At 40.3% G+C, this 16,806-nt stretch overlaps 1 protein-coding gene across 5 annotated transcripts in view; it reads right to left on the bottom strand.

Annotated features, from left to right (window-relative positions):
• The window catches only part of herc2 (HECT and RLD domain containing E3 ubiquitin protein ligase 2), a 245,126-nt gene that overhangs the window by 196,925 nt on the left and 31,395 nt on the right, over positions 1-16,806 (bottom strand). For all 5 annotated transcript variants that reach the window (XM_087988361.1, XM_087988362.1, XM_087988360.1 and 2 more), the window contains exons 3-4: positions 15,923-16,060; positions 3,646-3,865 (exon numbers count right to left, since the gene is read on the bottom strand). In XM_087988361.1, coding sequence (XP_087844487.1) covers positions 3,646-3,865; positions 15,923-16,060 — 358 coding nt within the window. The remainder of the gene's footprint in view (positions 1-3,645; positions 3,866-15,922; positions 16,061-16,806) is intronic.

Consider the following 16,806-nt stretch of genomic DNA (forward strand, 5'->3'; position numbering starts at 1 on the left):
TCAGGTTGAGGTTTAGGGTGTAGGTTTGCTCGCTGAGCTGTAGGTTTGATATCCAGACGTTTCATTACCTGGCTAGGTAACATCATCAGTGGCGACCTCCAAGTGAAGCGAAGCTGTTGTTTCCTGCTTTCTATTTATTTGTTTGTCCTGGATGGGGTTCCTGGGGTTTGTGGTGATGCCATTTCCTGTTCATTTTCTGAGGGCTTGATAGATGGTATCTAGATCTATGTGTTTATTTATGACGTTGTGGTTGGAGTGCCAGGCCTCTAGAAATTCTCTGGCATGTCTTTGCTTAGCCTGTCCCAGGATAGATGTCCCAGTCGAATTGGTGGTTTTTTCATCAGTGTGTAGGGTTACGAGGGAGAGAGGGTAGTGTCTTTTTGAGGCTAGCTGGTGTTCGTGTATCCCTGGTGGCTAACTTTCTTCCTGTTTGTCCTACATAGTGTTTGTGGCAGTGTTTGCATGGAATTTTGTAGATGACGTTGGTTTTGTCCATGGGTTGTACTGGGTCTTTTAAGTTTGTTAGTTTTCGTTTGAGAGTGTTGGTGGATTTGTGTGCTACTAGGATTCAGAGGGGTTGTGGTAGTCTGGCTGTCATTTCTGAAACTTCTTTGATGTATGGTAAGGTGGTTCGGGTTTCTGGCTGTGTTTGGTCTGCTTGTCGTGGTTTGTTCTTGAGGAATCTGCGCATTGTATTTTTTGAGTATCCGTTCTTCTTGAATACATCGTACAGGTGGTTCACCTCTGTTTTTCGAAGAGAATAGTGTTCTGATACAGCTCATTGGAATACTGTTCTGATACAGCTTCGTTTGTGTGTGTTGGGATGGTTGCTGGTGTAGTTAAGTATTTGGTCAGTGTTTGTCGGTTTTCTGTATACGCCGGTTTGTAGTTCTCCGTTGTCCTTTCTTTCAACTGTGACGTCCAGGAATGTGAGTTTGTTGTCGGTTTCTTCCTCCATGGTGAACTTTATGCCTGTGAGGGTGTTGTTGATGATGTTGAATGTCTCTTCTATTTTGTTTCGTTTTGTGATGACAAAGGTGTAATCTACGTAACAGACCCAGGTTTTTGGTTTGATGGTTGGTAGGGTTGTTTGTTCTAGTCTTTGCATTACCGCTTCGGCTATGAATCCTGATAGCGGAGATCCCATGGGTGTGCCGTTGGTTTGTTTGTAGATTATGTTGTTGAAGGTGAAGTGGGTGGTGAGGCACACGTCCACTAGCTTCATGATGTTTTCGTTGGTAATGTGGTTGATGGTGGTTGGGGTGTGCATGATGGCCTCTTCTAAAAGTGTGGTAAGTATTTCCTTTGCCAGGTCGATGTTGATGGAGGTGAACAGTGCTGTTACGTCAAATAGATCATTGTTTCGTCTTCCTCTATTTTGGTGTTTTAGATGATTTTTAGGAATTGCTGGGTGGAGTGGATGGAGTTCTGTGACTCTTCTACTAGGTATTTCAGTCTTGCGTGTAGTTCTTTGGCCAGTCTGTAAGTTGGTATTCCAGGTAGTGAGACTATGGGTCTGAGGGGGGCTCCTGGTTTATGGATTTTTGGTAGTCCTTAGAATCGTGGGGTGTTGGTCCCGCCTGGCTTCATTTTCTGGAATTCCGTCTTGTTTATATAATTAACAGTAGCACCTCGGATAGTGTTGCAGAACCTAGGGGTTCAGGTACATAATTCTTGAAGTTTGTGTCACATATAGACAGGTGGTTAAAAAGGTGTTTGGCACATGTGCCTTCATTGCTCAATCCTTTGAGTATAGGATTGTGACATCATTTTGAGGTTGTACAGGGCATTAGGGAGGCCTCTTCTGGAATAATGTATCCAGTTCTGGTCGCCCAGTTATAGAAAGGATATCATTAAGGTTCAGAAGAGATTTGCCAGGGTGTTGCCAGGTAGGGAAGGTTTGAGTTATAACAAAAGGATGGATAGGCCGGACTGTTTTCACTGGAGTGAAGGAGGTGACCTGATAGAAGTTTGGAAAATAATGAGAGGTTATTACAGTTAATGGCAGTTGTCTCTCCCCAAGAATGTGGGATTTCAAGACGAGAGGGGACATTTTTAAGGTGAGAGGAGATAGATTTTTTTAAAAAGACATATGGGGCAATTCTTTGTTTTTAAACAGAAGGCTGGTACATCTGTGGAATAAACTTCCAGGCAAAGTGGTGGATGTGGACACAATTACAATGTTTAAGTTTGGAAAAGAATATGATTAGGAAAGGTTTGGATGGATATTGGTTAGGAGCAGGCAAGTGGGATTAGTTTGGTTTGGGATTATGTTCGGCATGAACTGGTTGGACTGAATGGCCTGTTTATGTGCTGCATGACTCTATGACTTATGACAGGAAGAGAATCAAGATGATCATTTAGAAGGAATCAGGATCTCCATCGCGTCTATTTCAATGCTGCCACCTTCCACTGGGTTGCCTCTAACACGACCTCCTTTCTCATCAGCTGAGGATTCCCCCAAAGCATTGAGGTTGACAGAGCCTTCAGCCACAGCTAACCCATCTCCCGCACTTCTGCCCTCACCCTTTCGCCTCTTTCCCAAAACAATGGGGTTCCATCACCAACAAAATACAACCAGCAAACACAACTTTCTCTCTCCTCCACCATTACCATTGTGGAGGGACTGTTCCCTCATTACACCCTGGTCTATTTGTCCATCACTCCTCACATTTCCTGACTCGTCCATGCAATCATATAAGGTGTAACACTCGCCCATTCACCACCTCTCTCCTCACTATCCAAGGTCAGGTGAAGCTGCAACTCAGTTGTACTTCTTTCAATCTAGTCTACTGCATTTGTGCTCACAATGCAGTTTCTTTTACCTTAGCAAGACTAAAATGCAGACAGGGTGACCACTTTGCAGAACACCTTCGCCCTATCCATAGAAATGATCTTGATCTCCCAATTGCTTACCATTTCAGTAAATCACTTTACTCACATGCCAACATTTCTACTCTGGATACACTGCAATGTTCCACTGAAGGACAACACAAGCTCGAGGAACACCACCTCAATTTCCCCTGCAGAACTTGAGAGGCTTGAGGTTTCCCTATTAAGTTCAACAACTTCAGAAATTGACAGCATTATGTCTGTTCTCCATTTTCCTTACATTCTCTCCCCCACCCTTTTTCCTATACCTCACTGCCATGTCACATTTGTGTCTTATTTACAATGCACTTTGTAGAAAGGACTAATTCTCTTTTACATCTTAATTTACAAATTTTTAAACATCTTTCTTTTCTCCCTCCATGATTGACAACCCATTGCCTTTTGCACTGAGCCTCTGTACCATCTGCCCTATTACTCTTCCTCTACAAAGTACCAATCTTCCAACTCCTTTCAGAGGCAGAGCAGATGCAAAACCTTGGCTCTATTTCTCTCTCTAGATGCTATCAAACCTGCTGAGTTTCTCCAGCATTTTCTGTGCTCATTAGAGGGAATAGAGTTAAGGGAGCAGAGGTGGATTTCATGGACAAGATACATTCAGAGAAAGCAAAAACAAAAAACAGAGATTAGAAAGAAAATAGAGCATAATGTGATTTAAAGGCTATGGCAAGTACAGGGAAACATGACAGCAGAAAGAACTGAAAGGATTGTCTCAATCTTACTGATAAAAAGGGATAATATTAACTTGAAATATACCTTTTCTTGTCAGCAACAGGCATGGGTAGATTCAGGCTCTTCCATTTAACATTTGTATGTTCCAAGAGTACACTTCTACTGAGTGCAATGAAGTATCGTTCAAGGACGGCCAATCGCTGCTTCAGTCTTATCCCAGAGAGGGTTGTGGTTGCAGCTTGTGCAGCAATCGCCTGCTGTTCCTTCACAAGTATATGTAGACACTCTTTCAATTCACTCACATCTGGAATTAGAATTCAATAACAGTTATTTCCAAGGAGTAAAAGCAAAATGGAGCTCCATGGTACCATTACATAAGGAAGAGTGATGAGTATGTCTTGTAAAAGGTAACATAAATGTACATCATTTTCACAAGTTCATTCTAATGCATCCTTCCCTGCAAAAAGTTTCACAATTCAGTGCTGTATCAAGAGAAGAATCTCAGATATATCCAACATTCATTTTGTTCCAACTGGAAAGACACCTACTTCCAATAAAGACAGAAAAATACTAACTTTTCCACATTCCCTGATTAAATTTGACAAGTTTAATGGATATGTTAATTTACCTTATTGCAACAAATGAACAGTCACTTCAGGCAAATCAAGCATATTTGAGAACCAAACAGCCCTAAAGACACAAATCTACATGCAAAGGACTCAGGGTCAAAAGAAATATTCATTGAATAAGAAAAGGAAACAGAATTTTTTTGCAGCAAGATTTAAAGCATATTTTTATTTATTTTTTCCAAATTAGCAATTAAAAGTGAAAAATCAGACAAGCATACAGCATCTGTCTGCAACTTCAATTTAACATTCTCACTTTCCTTATTCCTCTAAGCAAATAAAAGGTCAAGCAGAAACAATTCAGCATGAAACTTACTGCCACCAATTAACTGGGAATCAATATTCAAATCCTCTATGCTCAAAAATAGCCTTCCTGTTCCCTCTTAGGTCAGAACACAGCAACCTACCTGCCTGTTCCTTCCTAGACTGAAGATACATATAACATATAATCAGGAAATGCATTCTTCCATGTATGAAATATGAAATAGGTAGAAGAGGTTACAATAGCCCAAGCTTCCAACTGCCTGCCACTTCACAGCGCTCCTTAGCTAACATTTGTGCCTGCCGCAGCGTTCCAGTGAGGCTCAACACAAGAATGTATTCCTGCTTGGGGGCACTGCAGCCTTCAGGATCCAATATCCAGTTCAATAAATTTGGAGCCTGAACTCCACTCTCCAGTTTGTTAACGCACCACCAGCCCAAGCCCTGTATGATATGGGCTGTCTCCAGCATGGCTGACACATTTTCACTTATAATGATCCTCCTTATCTGCTTTCCTTCTTCCCTGGTTTATGGTCAACCATCCTTTTTTTTCAGTCACTCTACCACCTCCCTCATCAGCATTGTTTCCAAGCTACCATCAATTCTGATGAAGGGTCACTGGACTTGAAATATTAACAATGCTTTTACTCCACAGATGCTGTCGCATCTGCTGAGTTGCTCTCTCAATTTCTGCTTTTTTACATAATTAAAATATTTCTTGTAGATGTATATTAGAATAATAAAACAGTCACATTTGAAGTTCAGCATGGTAAAACTTAAAAGGAATGGAATGAGAGAATAAACTAAGAGGAAAGAGAAGAAAGCGAGAAAGACACGGAATTAATGGAAGATAAAGAGAGTAAATGGTTTGGTAAAAAAAAAGGGAAATAAAGAGAAAGAAAGTATAAGATTAAGTGAAAAGGTAAAAGGTCAAGACCGATTAAAAGAAAAAGAGTAGAAGACGACGATTGACAATTACAGGGAATGCGTATTTCAATCTGGAACCAAGAAGAGAAAAAGACATTGTGGAGGATGGAGGATTGAAGTAAAGCAGAACACAGAGAAACTGTAGCAGCATGCTAAAGAGCAGCAGAGAAGAAAAAGTTACATAGCTTAAACATTAGGTGGGAAATTATGCCTTGTTGAATTGTGGAAGAGAGAAAGAAGAAATCTAATACAAACTGGTAGGTTAAGGGACAACTGCCTCCATTAAACAATAATGAGTTGAGGCTCAATCCATGGAAGCTGTTCAAGTGCCTCGGTGAAGCTGACAAGGATGGGAGTAAGAGTTAGAAACTGGGAAAGCAACTGTTGAGATTTTTTGGGTACTAATGGTCTACATGGTTTGTTGAAAATTGAAAAAGCATTTTATATTCCTCAATAACATTAACCATCTAAGCAGCAAAGTATTTAGATTGCTTACTTTTACATGAAAAAGACTATTCTAAAGAAAAACATGCTCCCAGACTGCCTGAAATTCTTGAAAAAAAGAATTTGCATCTTCGAAATCTGCAAATTGCCCTGCATGCCTTCACAGATAAATGAACGGACTTGGTAATAGAGAACATAATTCTCCTTGGCTGGTCATTTGCTGCTTTTAAGCAGAGCAGTCAAGTGATCTACTTTCACTGATACATCTGCTTCAGTATGGCACTTTGCCTACTTACCTCAATTCAATACTATTGGCCATTCAAAAACATTTTGAGGCACATAGAGCCCACTCTGACCCTTGTTAGTACATTTCCCAAACGTTCCACTACTCCTCAAACAGTTGCTTTCTTTCTGAAAATAAACATATAGGAAGTTCGAATACAGGAATTTATGGTAGACTTCAATTGAATGGAACATCACTTCCCAAAGACCCCTCACTCCTTCAAAAAGGTCAAGGTTTGTCAGGCAGAAACCCTCCCAAAATTCTTTCTGGGTATCATTCATGGAAGTGGTGGTGTAGTGGTTATGGCTAAACCAGAACACGACTTTAATGCTTTGGGGGACATGGGTTCAAATCCCACCAAGAGAGATAGTGAAATTTGAATTTAACTTCAAGTGATACTGGAATAAAAAGCTAGCTGAATAGCATACATACAGCCATTGTCAATGGTCATAAAATAAAAATCTAGTTCACTAATGTCTTTTAAGTGAAGGAAATTATTTTACCTAGCCTTACCAACAAAGGACTCCAGATTCAAAACAATATGGTTGCTCCTATCTGCATGGACAATAAATAATGAGTCATAGGGTCATAGAAATGTACAGCATGGAAACAGACCCTTCGGTCCAACCCGTCCATGCCGACCAGATATCCCAACCCAATCTAGTTCCACCTGCCAGCACCCGGCCCATATCCCTCCAAACCCTTCCTATTCATACACCCATCCAAATGCCTCTTAAATGTTGCAATTGTACCAGCTTCCACCACATCCTCTGGCAGCTCATTCCATACACGTACCATCCTCTGCGTGAAAAGGTTGCCCCTTAGGTCTCTTTTACATCTTTCCCCTCTCACCCTAAACCTATGTCCTCTACTTCTGGACTCCACGACCCCAGGGAAAAGACTTTGTCTATTTATCCTATCCATGCCCCTCATAATTTTGTAAACCTCTATAAGGTCACCCCTCAGCCTCTGACGCTCCAGGGAAAACAGCCCCAGCTTGTTCAGCCTCTCCCTGTAGCTCAGATCCTCCAATCCTGGCAACTTCCTTGTAAATCTTTTCTGAACCCTTTCAAGTTTCACAACATCTTTCCGATAGGAAGGAGACCAGAATTGCACGCAATATTCCAACAGTGACCTAACCAATGTTCCTGTACAGCCGCAACATGACCTCCAATTCCTGTACTCAATACTGTGATCAATAAAGGAAAGCATACCAAATGCCTTCTTCACTATCCTATCTAGCAACACTCCCTAGGACCTTACTATTACGTGTATAAATCCTGCTAAGATTTGCTTTCCCAAAATGCAGCACCTCGCATTTATCGGAGTTAAACTCCATCTGCCACTTCTCAGCCCATTGGCCCATCTGGTCCAGATCCTGTTGTAATCGGAGGTAACCCGCTTCACTGTCCACTACACCTCCAATTTTGGTGTCATCTGCAAACTTACTAACTGTACCTCTTATGCTCGCATTCAAATCTTATATGTAAATGACAAAACGGAGAGGGCCCAGCACCAAACCTTGTGGCGCTCCACTGGTCACAGGCCTCCAGCCTGAAAAACAACCCTCCACCACCACCCTCTGTCTTCTACCTTTGAGCCAGTTCTGTATCCAAATGGCTAGTTCTCCCTGTATTCAATGAGATCTAACCTTGCTAATCAGTTTCCATGGGGAACCTTGTCGAACGCCTTACTGAAGTCCATATAGATCACATCTACTGCTCTGCCCTCATCAATCCTCTTTGTTACTTCTTCAAAAAACTCAATCAAGTTTGTGAGACATGATTTCCCACGCACAAAGCCATGTTGACTAGTGCTCCCCCACGGACACCTCAGTTACCTGCCCTGCCTTATTTCCCAAAAGTAGGTCAAGTTTTGCCCTTTCTCTAGCAGGTACATCCACATACCGATTCAGAAAATTGTCTTGTACACACTTAAGAAATTCTTCTCCATCTAAACCTTTAACACTATGGCAGTCCCAGTCGATGTTTGGAAAGTTAAAATCCCCTACCATAACTACCCTATTATTCTTACAGATAGCTGAGATCTCCTTACAATTTCGTTTCTCAATTCCCCTGACTATTGGGGGGGGGGGGGGGGTCTATAATACAATCCCAATAAGGTGATCATCCCTTTCTTATTTCTCAGTTCCACCCAAATAACTTCCCTGGATGTATTTCTGGGAATATTCTCCCTCAGCACAGCTATAATGCTATCCCTTATCAAAAATGCCACTCTCCCCCCTCATTTGCCTCCCTTTCTATTCTTCCTGTAGCATTTGTATCCTGGAACATTCAGCTGCCAGTCCTGCCCATCCCTGAGCCATGTTTCCGTAATTGCTATGATATCCCAGCCCCATGTTCCTAACCATGCCCTGCGTTCATCTGCCTTCCGTGTTAGGCCCCTTGCATTGAAATAAATGCAGCTTAATTTATTAGTCCTACCTTGTCCCTGCCTGCCCTGACTGTTTGACTCGCTTCTGTTCTCAACTGTACCCATCTCAGATCGATCTCTTTCCTCACTATCTCCCTGGGTCCCACCCCCCAACCTTACTGGTTTAAATCCTCCCAAGCAGTTCTAGCAAATTTCCCTGCCAGTATATTAGTCACCTTCCAATTTAGGTGCAATCCGTCCTTCTTGTACAAGTCAATTCTACCCCAAAAGAGATTCCAATGATCCAAAAATGTGAATCCTTCTCCCATACACCAGCTCCTGAGCCATGCATTCATCTGCTGTATCCTCCTATCTCTGCCCTTACTAGCTCGTAGCACTGGGAGTAATCCAGATATTACTACCCTTGACAACCTCCTTTTTAAATTTTTACCCAACTCTCTGTAATCTCCCTTCAGAGTCTCAACCTTTTCCCTTCCAATGTCGTTGGTTCCTATGTGGACAATGACCTTTTGCTGGCCCCTCTCCCCCATGAGAACATTCTGCACCCTCTCTGAGACAGCCTTGATCCTGGCACAAGGGAAACAACACACCATTCTGCTTTTTCTCTGCAGACCACAGAAACGGCAAGCTGGCTAGGCAATGGCCTAGCCAGCAACAACTATGTCCCACCAAAAAACACAAAAATACCAATCATGTTATTTTATTCAATCCTTATCATTCATTAAGTAGTAATTCACACACACACAGGAGTTCCTTGATTTGTAAATAGGTGTTATTTCCCCACAGTATAGGTGATGATTGTGGTCTAATTTTTGCCCAAGTATTATAAGCTGATTTAGGTTTTATTAAAGCTAATCTATTAAAATATCATGCTTATTCTTAGTCATTCAGTCACTAGATGGTTAACAAGCCAGTGCTCAGCCTAATCTTGTGTCAACTTTGTTGCATCTAGATCATGCAACACCAACTTTCCTGTCATGCAATTTCCAGGAATTAGCTTACCTAACACTTTACACTCAAATTCTTATAATTAGATTAAAGCAATTTGTTTTGAGAGTAGTAAACTACAAAACTGTATTTCAAAATAATTTAACATTAAAAGTTTATTCTAAGTTGTTAAATTTTATTTACAATTGCAGCTCAGGAAATAACTTGAAAATAATGAATCATAAAGGAATCAGGTAACAAAGGGCTTGAGTAACTGTATACACCAAAATAACTTTTCTTAAAATATAACATAGTAAAAATAAAATGCAAGTTTAAGATCCTCTTGAAGTTTCTACACAGTTAATAACTTGGCTGCATACCATAATGATGCCTATCATGTGCCAATGTTCACTTAACAGATCTGTCAGTCAGGCAGGTCTTGTGATTCTATTTCAGTTGTGCAACAAGCAGCTGCTCCCCAAGCATTATCAGCCATGCACTACGTATTCAGCAGATCTCAATGTTTTCATGGATTAAGCAGTGACCTTTCGAAGCACACTGTTGTCCAGGATAACCCTGCAGCTAAATAGGTGGAACAGTTGGCATGCAAACAAATTAAGAATGTCACATTTCAAGTTTGCCAGTCATGCAAGTCAATATCCTCTGGTTAGTTTTGATCACTCTGAGCAAAGGTACAAAATCCAGAGAGGTACAACATCCAGAGAGGAAACATTTAATACTGCAGATCTTGTACCCCTTGTAAAGTTATTTATTCTCCCCTCGTGACCTTAATGGCTGAATATTTAATATACTTCCCTTTACATGTTGTTAAGGATGTCAAATACATAAGTGGAATGGTACATCTTGTAACTAGAACTACAGAATTGAAATAAATATGCTATCTAAAATACATATCTACTGACAGGGTAATCAACAGTTATATAACTGTGAGAGGTTCTGGGTGCCTTATGCAAGAAAGTTGTCAAGACCTGGGAGTGTGTATACAGAGTTTCATTAAAATATCAGGACATGTGAATCACAAGGGGAGATGAAAGAAATTGTAGCTCTATAAATCTGAACAACAGTAACCAAGACATCCATTAGATTAAAATTTAGCAGTACTGATGAAACGGATTTGTAGTATCAGATTCTTAGAGGAGCAATCTGGCCTGTACCAGCTCTGTGTAACCATTAATCCAGTTTCCCTGCTCTTTATCCAGAGCCCTATACATGTTGCCGCTTCAAGTATTGATCCAATTCCCTTTCAAAGTTATCAAACCTGCTTCTAGAACCACATCAGGCAACACACGTCAATCACAACTCACACCAAACTCTGGCTACATCCTAAAAATTAGCTTCTATTCAAATGGAGGTCGGACATTTAAGAATAATGCTCAAGCAATAGAGGGAGGGGTTTGGCCGTTGTTTTTAAACAGATGGTTGTTAGGATAGGAGGGAGGGGACACAGTGGCATGGATTTTGGACTCTATTTATACTGTCAATGGGACACAGTGATAGTTGTAGTTTCACTGGACTAGTATTGCCTGGAATAGATGGGTTGGCTTAGGAGAAAAGGTTGGACAGATCAGGCTTGTACCCAATGGAGTTTAGAAAAACAACATATGATTTGACTGAAACACACTCAAGATCCTCAATAGGCTGGCCAGAATTATGTGGGAATCTAGAATTTTGAGTCTCCTTTTAAAAATAAGGGATCATCCATTTAAGATAGAGATGAAGCTCTAATTTCTCTTTTAGGGTCAAGTTCTTGGAACACACTTCGTCAAACTCCAGCGGAAACTGTCTTCAAACTTTTTCTTTCAGGCAGAGATGGATAATTCTTGGTAAGAAAGGGGTTGAAAGTTTATCAGGGCTAAGTGGAATTATGAAGGTGGGGTTACAATCAGATCAGCAAAATTCTCATTAAATGTCAAAGAAAGCTCAAGAGGCCAAATGGCCCAATCCTGTTCATAAATGATATGATTGTTGGTTTGTAATCCATGGCAGCACCAGAGGCACAAGGTCAAATCCCACCACAACAGAGAGTCATGAATGGAAGTAAATTAATAATTCTGGCATTGAAAGCTTGCCTCAGCAAAGGTACCCATGAAATTATCAATTGTCCTAAAATTCCAGCTGGTTCACTTATGTCCTTTAGGTAAGGACACCTGCCATCCTTACATGTTCTCCCTACATTTGACTCCATGAAATCACAGTAAAGTGGTTGACTTTCTACTATCTTCTGAAGTAATTCAGCAGTTAAGTTCACGGACAATCAGGGATGTACCACAAATGCTCACCTCACCAGCCACGTCTGTAACTCAAGTAAAAAAAACAACCCCAGAGCATTAGAAAAGTAATATATGCAAACAGATTTTTCTTTCCAAGCACTTAAAAAACGCTATGAGAAAAGAGCAGGAATATGGACAGTTGATACAATGGTCAAATGGTTATCAGCTGCAAGCTTCAATGAAACTACCAAAAGAAATTCCAAAAACAAACGTAGGGGAAAGCAAATCCTTGAAAATCAGAAGCTTCAAATCCCTGTAGAAAATTCACATTATCAGGACTGGGTCTCATTATTTTGTCCTTTTTAAGAATCTGAGGTGAAATGAGAAAAGCTGTTTTAAAACAAATGCTTTAAAGGCTGACTACAGCTTTGAAGAGCAGATAACCTGATAATCCACGGCAACATCAAACAACTATTTGATAAAAAGTAGTTAATTTAAGTTACAATTTGGAACAAAGAGGCTGTACAGATGCAGTTTTTAGTGATAAGAGATTGAACAGGGAGACAGGGAGACAGGGAGACAGGGAGACAGGGAGACAGGGAGACAGGGAGACAGGGAGACAGGGAGACAGGGAGACAGGGAGACAGGGAGACAGGGAGACAGGGAGACAGGGAGACAGGGAGACAGGGAGACAGGGAGACAGGGAGACAGGGAGACAGGGAGACAGGGAGACAGGGAGACAGGGAGAGAAAGAGAGAGAGAGACAGAGAGACAGAGACTTTTTTAAATAGTTAAATCCTTTAAAAATACCAGTAGATTTGTCAAACGTGATTTCTTTTCATAAATTCCCGCCTCAGGCAACTGACTGTGTGGAGTTTGCACATTCTCCCCCTGTCTGCGTGGGTTTCCTCCGGATGCTCCGGTTTCCTCCCACAGTCCAAAAATGTGCAGGTTAGGTGAATTGGCCATGCTAAATTGCCCGTAATGTTAGGTGAAGGGGTAAATGTAGGGGAATGGGTCTGGGTGGGTTGCCCTTCAGTGGGTCGGTGTGGACTTGTTGGGCCGAAAGGCCTGTTTCCACACTAAGTAATCTAATCTAATCTAATCTAATCTAAACATCTATCCTGATTCTGTTAAATCCTGTCACTGTTTTCTAAGTGCTCTGATATTGAATCTTTGACTATCTTTTTACGTCTACCTGTAGTAAAGTCAGTTTTAAACCTAAAGAAAACCAGTCTATCTTTGCTGCACCAGTAGTTTTAAACTATGACTTTTAACTGGTAAATCAGAGAGCTTATTTAAGTTAAGTTAGGACCCTTAGTCTCTGACAAACCAGTGAAAAGACTGCAAGGATAATGACTGAAGCAAAGCGCAAGCAGACAGAAAAGCCGAAAGGATCATCTCAGCAACAGTACCAGGGAACAACTATGGAACTCTTTCCAACTTTAATCCACTGTCGAGCAACCAATTTTTCCCACATGTGTCTGTGTATAGGGAAGACTTTATACGGGTATTAGAATTATGATTGATGGTTTTACATGCCAAAGGCTTAACTGTAAACCTACCTGGTCCGTGCTTTCTACCAACCAGGATCCCAAAGTCAAGTTAAATTACAGAACTTCGCATATCTTATAGAGTCTTGAACTTTTCTGCCAATTCCAGGAATAGCAAGGCTCAATTTCCAGCACACTAACCCAGTGAGGCCTAATAACATACACAAATCTTTGAAGGTGTCAGGACAACAGCAATAATTTGTATTGGTATAGTTCACTTAACACATGAGTACTTTCCAAGTGGGTGGTGAATTGCTGGCGAAGCTATTACAAATGTACATAGAATTATTATTGAAGGTATAAAGGTACAAAAGCAAGGAAATTGATCGTAAATAGTTTGAAATCATTGCTTAGGAATCAGCTGGCGAATGGCACTCATTGGACTCAACATTGCAGTGAGATAATGTGACAGTTTAGCAGAATGGAACTATTCTAATTGGAGGAAAGCAAGTTAAAAGGTTACATTTAAAAATATTGAAATTATAAAAGGGTTTTGATACAGTAAAGAAAGAAAGCCTGTATTTAATATCACAAATTTTACAGCTTCCCAAAACATTGTACAGCCAATGAAGTAGTTATGAAGTGTAGTTACTGCAAGAAGTAGATAACAAAAAGAGTAGGTTCTAAGAAACCAATTCCATTGTTACAAATCTTGGTCACTGAAGCAGACAGATTCACAATAATTGACAAATATTCTAAAGGAATTAGATAAAGAGAAATGCTTTGACATGAGTGTTCGAATCTGCAATACATTCATTGAAAGGATGGTGGAAGCAGGTTAAATTGTAAATTTTAATGGGACAGTGGATATACAAAGAACAAAGAATATGGGGAAATAGCAGGGATGATGGTATGACTATACTTGGACAGTTCATCGGAGGCTGCCTGATCTGCGGTGCTTTTCCAGTGCTACACTTTTTGACTGATCTCCAGATCTGCAATTCTCACTTTCGCCCAGCTCTTTCAAAGACCTAGTAAGAGCATAATTGGGGTTAAATGGCCTTTTTTCGTACTCATCATTCTTCACAGAAAATTTGAAATTGCTGCAGTTATTTAGAATGGCAAATAAATTAAAGCTACTTTAATGGTATGGTAAATAACTCAAATCATGATTGTTTTTAAGAAATGAAGCAAAGCCTGGCTAAACAAGGGCATAAGATAACCTTGAATTAAACATCACTTAAAATAAAGTTTTATTTGTGGGGATATCACTGAATGACCAGCAAACTGGTGCTGATTTAAATGTTACCCACAATCTTAAGGAGTTTAAGGAAATTTATACAAGTGGGAAAAAAAACAGGCTTCAGGGACTAAAATCCAACAAATCCATTGAAATTAACGGCCCACATCCTAGAGTTTTAAGAGGTGGCTGGAAGAGATAGCAAATTCATTGGTTTTGATTTTTCTAGAATGGTCCCAGTGAACTGGAAGATTGAAAATATAATCCTGCTATTGAAAAAAATTAGGGCAAGAGAAAAACAGGAAACTATAGATCAGTTTGCTTTTCGCCAGTCACTAGGAATATTCAAATCTGTAAACAGGAACTAGATAATTCAATTCTTAGTATATCAAAATAAGATTGGGCATAATCAACATGAATAAACGAATGAGAAATTATGGTCGCCAAATCCATCCTGTTAGAGGTCTTTCCGAGCAGGATGGTTTAGAATGAGCCAACGGAAGTAGTGTATTTGGATTTTCAAAAACACTTTCACTTAGATATCTTAAGAAATTATAACACAAATCAATTAACAAGGATGGGTGAGCAGTTCACAGACAGAAAACTGAGTCAGATTGAACAGGTTTTATTTTGGTTTTGGTTGGCTATAATTGGTGGGAAAATGAAGGATGTTTGGGCCTCCGGTATTTATAATTTATGTCAATAACTTAGACGGGAGGACCCAAGTGCAATATATCCAAGTCTGCTGATTATATCAAGTGCTTGCCAAGTAAAATGACTCAAAATGAAGCATCAACAAATACAGAGCCAAAAACGAGCAGAACCTTTGCAGAACAGAATAACAGAGTTGAATTTGGTCATGCTCGACTGGAAAGGGAAGCATATAATCAACTTTTGAATCCCGACACAAAAGCGTTTATGCTCCAAACAACACTTCTGCCTTCACAGGACAACGTTCTAGCCCCACATAGATAACACACCCTGCTCTGGATATCCGAGTTAGAATTCAAGTCACATATCAGAGTTGAATTTGAACTAAAGCTAACTCTAAACAGCAGTTCTAAAACACAACATTACAGTAAAAAATATATTAGCTTGTGTTAAGATAGCTAGAAAGATCTAGGAGTTAGTAGAATTGGTTTTACTTGCTTTGTGTATCAATATCAGGGCAATTTGAGTGTTTATGGAATCATTTCCACAGCCAAGAGAAGGAAGAATTTTTTTAAAATCATTATTAAATTAGGTCTTCTAGACAGAAGAGGGATTAAGCATAGTCATGGACCGTAAATATTAACGGAATGCCAAATAACATTCTTCCATAAATTCAAACAAAGTTCGAACTGAATTATCACAAGGTTAACTCTGGACACAGCAACACTGACTCAGTTAGCTGGGTAACCTTCAATTATATAGCAATGGATTCCACAATCACAATAAACCTGTAGAAGAAACACATGGCAAACAAAATGTTAAAACTTAAACATACACGTATATAAATGTATTACAACAAGGAAGCGACCTCAAACTGTAATTACCTGGCTGTCTGCCCCAAACCCATGAGTCGATAATTGTTTTGGCTCGATAAGTGGATGGTGGTGTCTCCTCTTCGTCCTTTTTCTCCTTGTCATTCTGTTCATCCTTCTTTGACCCACCCTGACATTCATTATTATCCTCTGGGGAAAGAAGGATTATATTTTGAAGGTCAGAATATAATTTAGATTAGATTCGATTAGATTAGATTAGATTCCCTACAGTGTGGAAACAGGCCCTTCGGCCCAACAAGTCCACACCGACCCGCCGAAGCGTAACCAACCCAGACCCATTCTCCTACATTTACCCCTTCACCTAACACTACGGGCAATTCAGCATGGCCAATTCACCTAACCTGCACATTTTTGGATTGTGGGAGGAAACCGGAGCACCCGGAAGAAACCCATGCAGACACGGAGAATGTGCAAACTCCACACAGAGAATCGCCTGAGGCGGGAATTGATCCCGGGTCTCTGGCACTGCGAGGCAGCAGTGCTAACCACTGTGCCGCCCACGAACTGCTGCCTCACCAAATAAGATAGTGGAATAGAACACAAAACCTTTGTGGATTGTAATGAAACACACTTTCAAAGCAGGAGGATCCACCTGTAAGGTTAAGCATTGAATTAAAAACATTCCAAGTCTCAAATACCTAACATTCAAACACAAATTGAGGATGGACAGGTAATGTATTCAACAATATTGAGCCATTATACAGTGTCTCTGACAAGCACATTTTTGGATTATTCACTAATTTGTGAATCATTTCATTTGTGGCTTCCTCTCAACAATTACTGATCATCGGAGATCTCAATACAGAACTGTGTCGGTCACCAATTCTACTTTAGATTTTTCAAGAACCATTTCCACAAACAACATGTGGTTTCCA

Source organism: Chiloscyllium plagiosum, unplaced genomic scaffold (genome assembly GCF_037043375.1).
Source record: "Chiloscyllium plagiosum isolate Xiang-an unplaced genomic scaffold, Cpla_swu_hap1 HiC_scaffold_6, whole genome shotgun sequence".
Taxonomy (NCBI): domain Eukaryota; kingdom Metazoa; phylum Chordata; class Chondrichthyes; order Orectolobiformes; family Hemiscylliidae; genus Chiloscyllium; species Chiloscyllium plagiosum.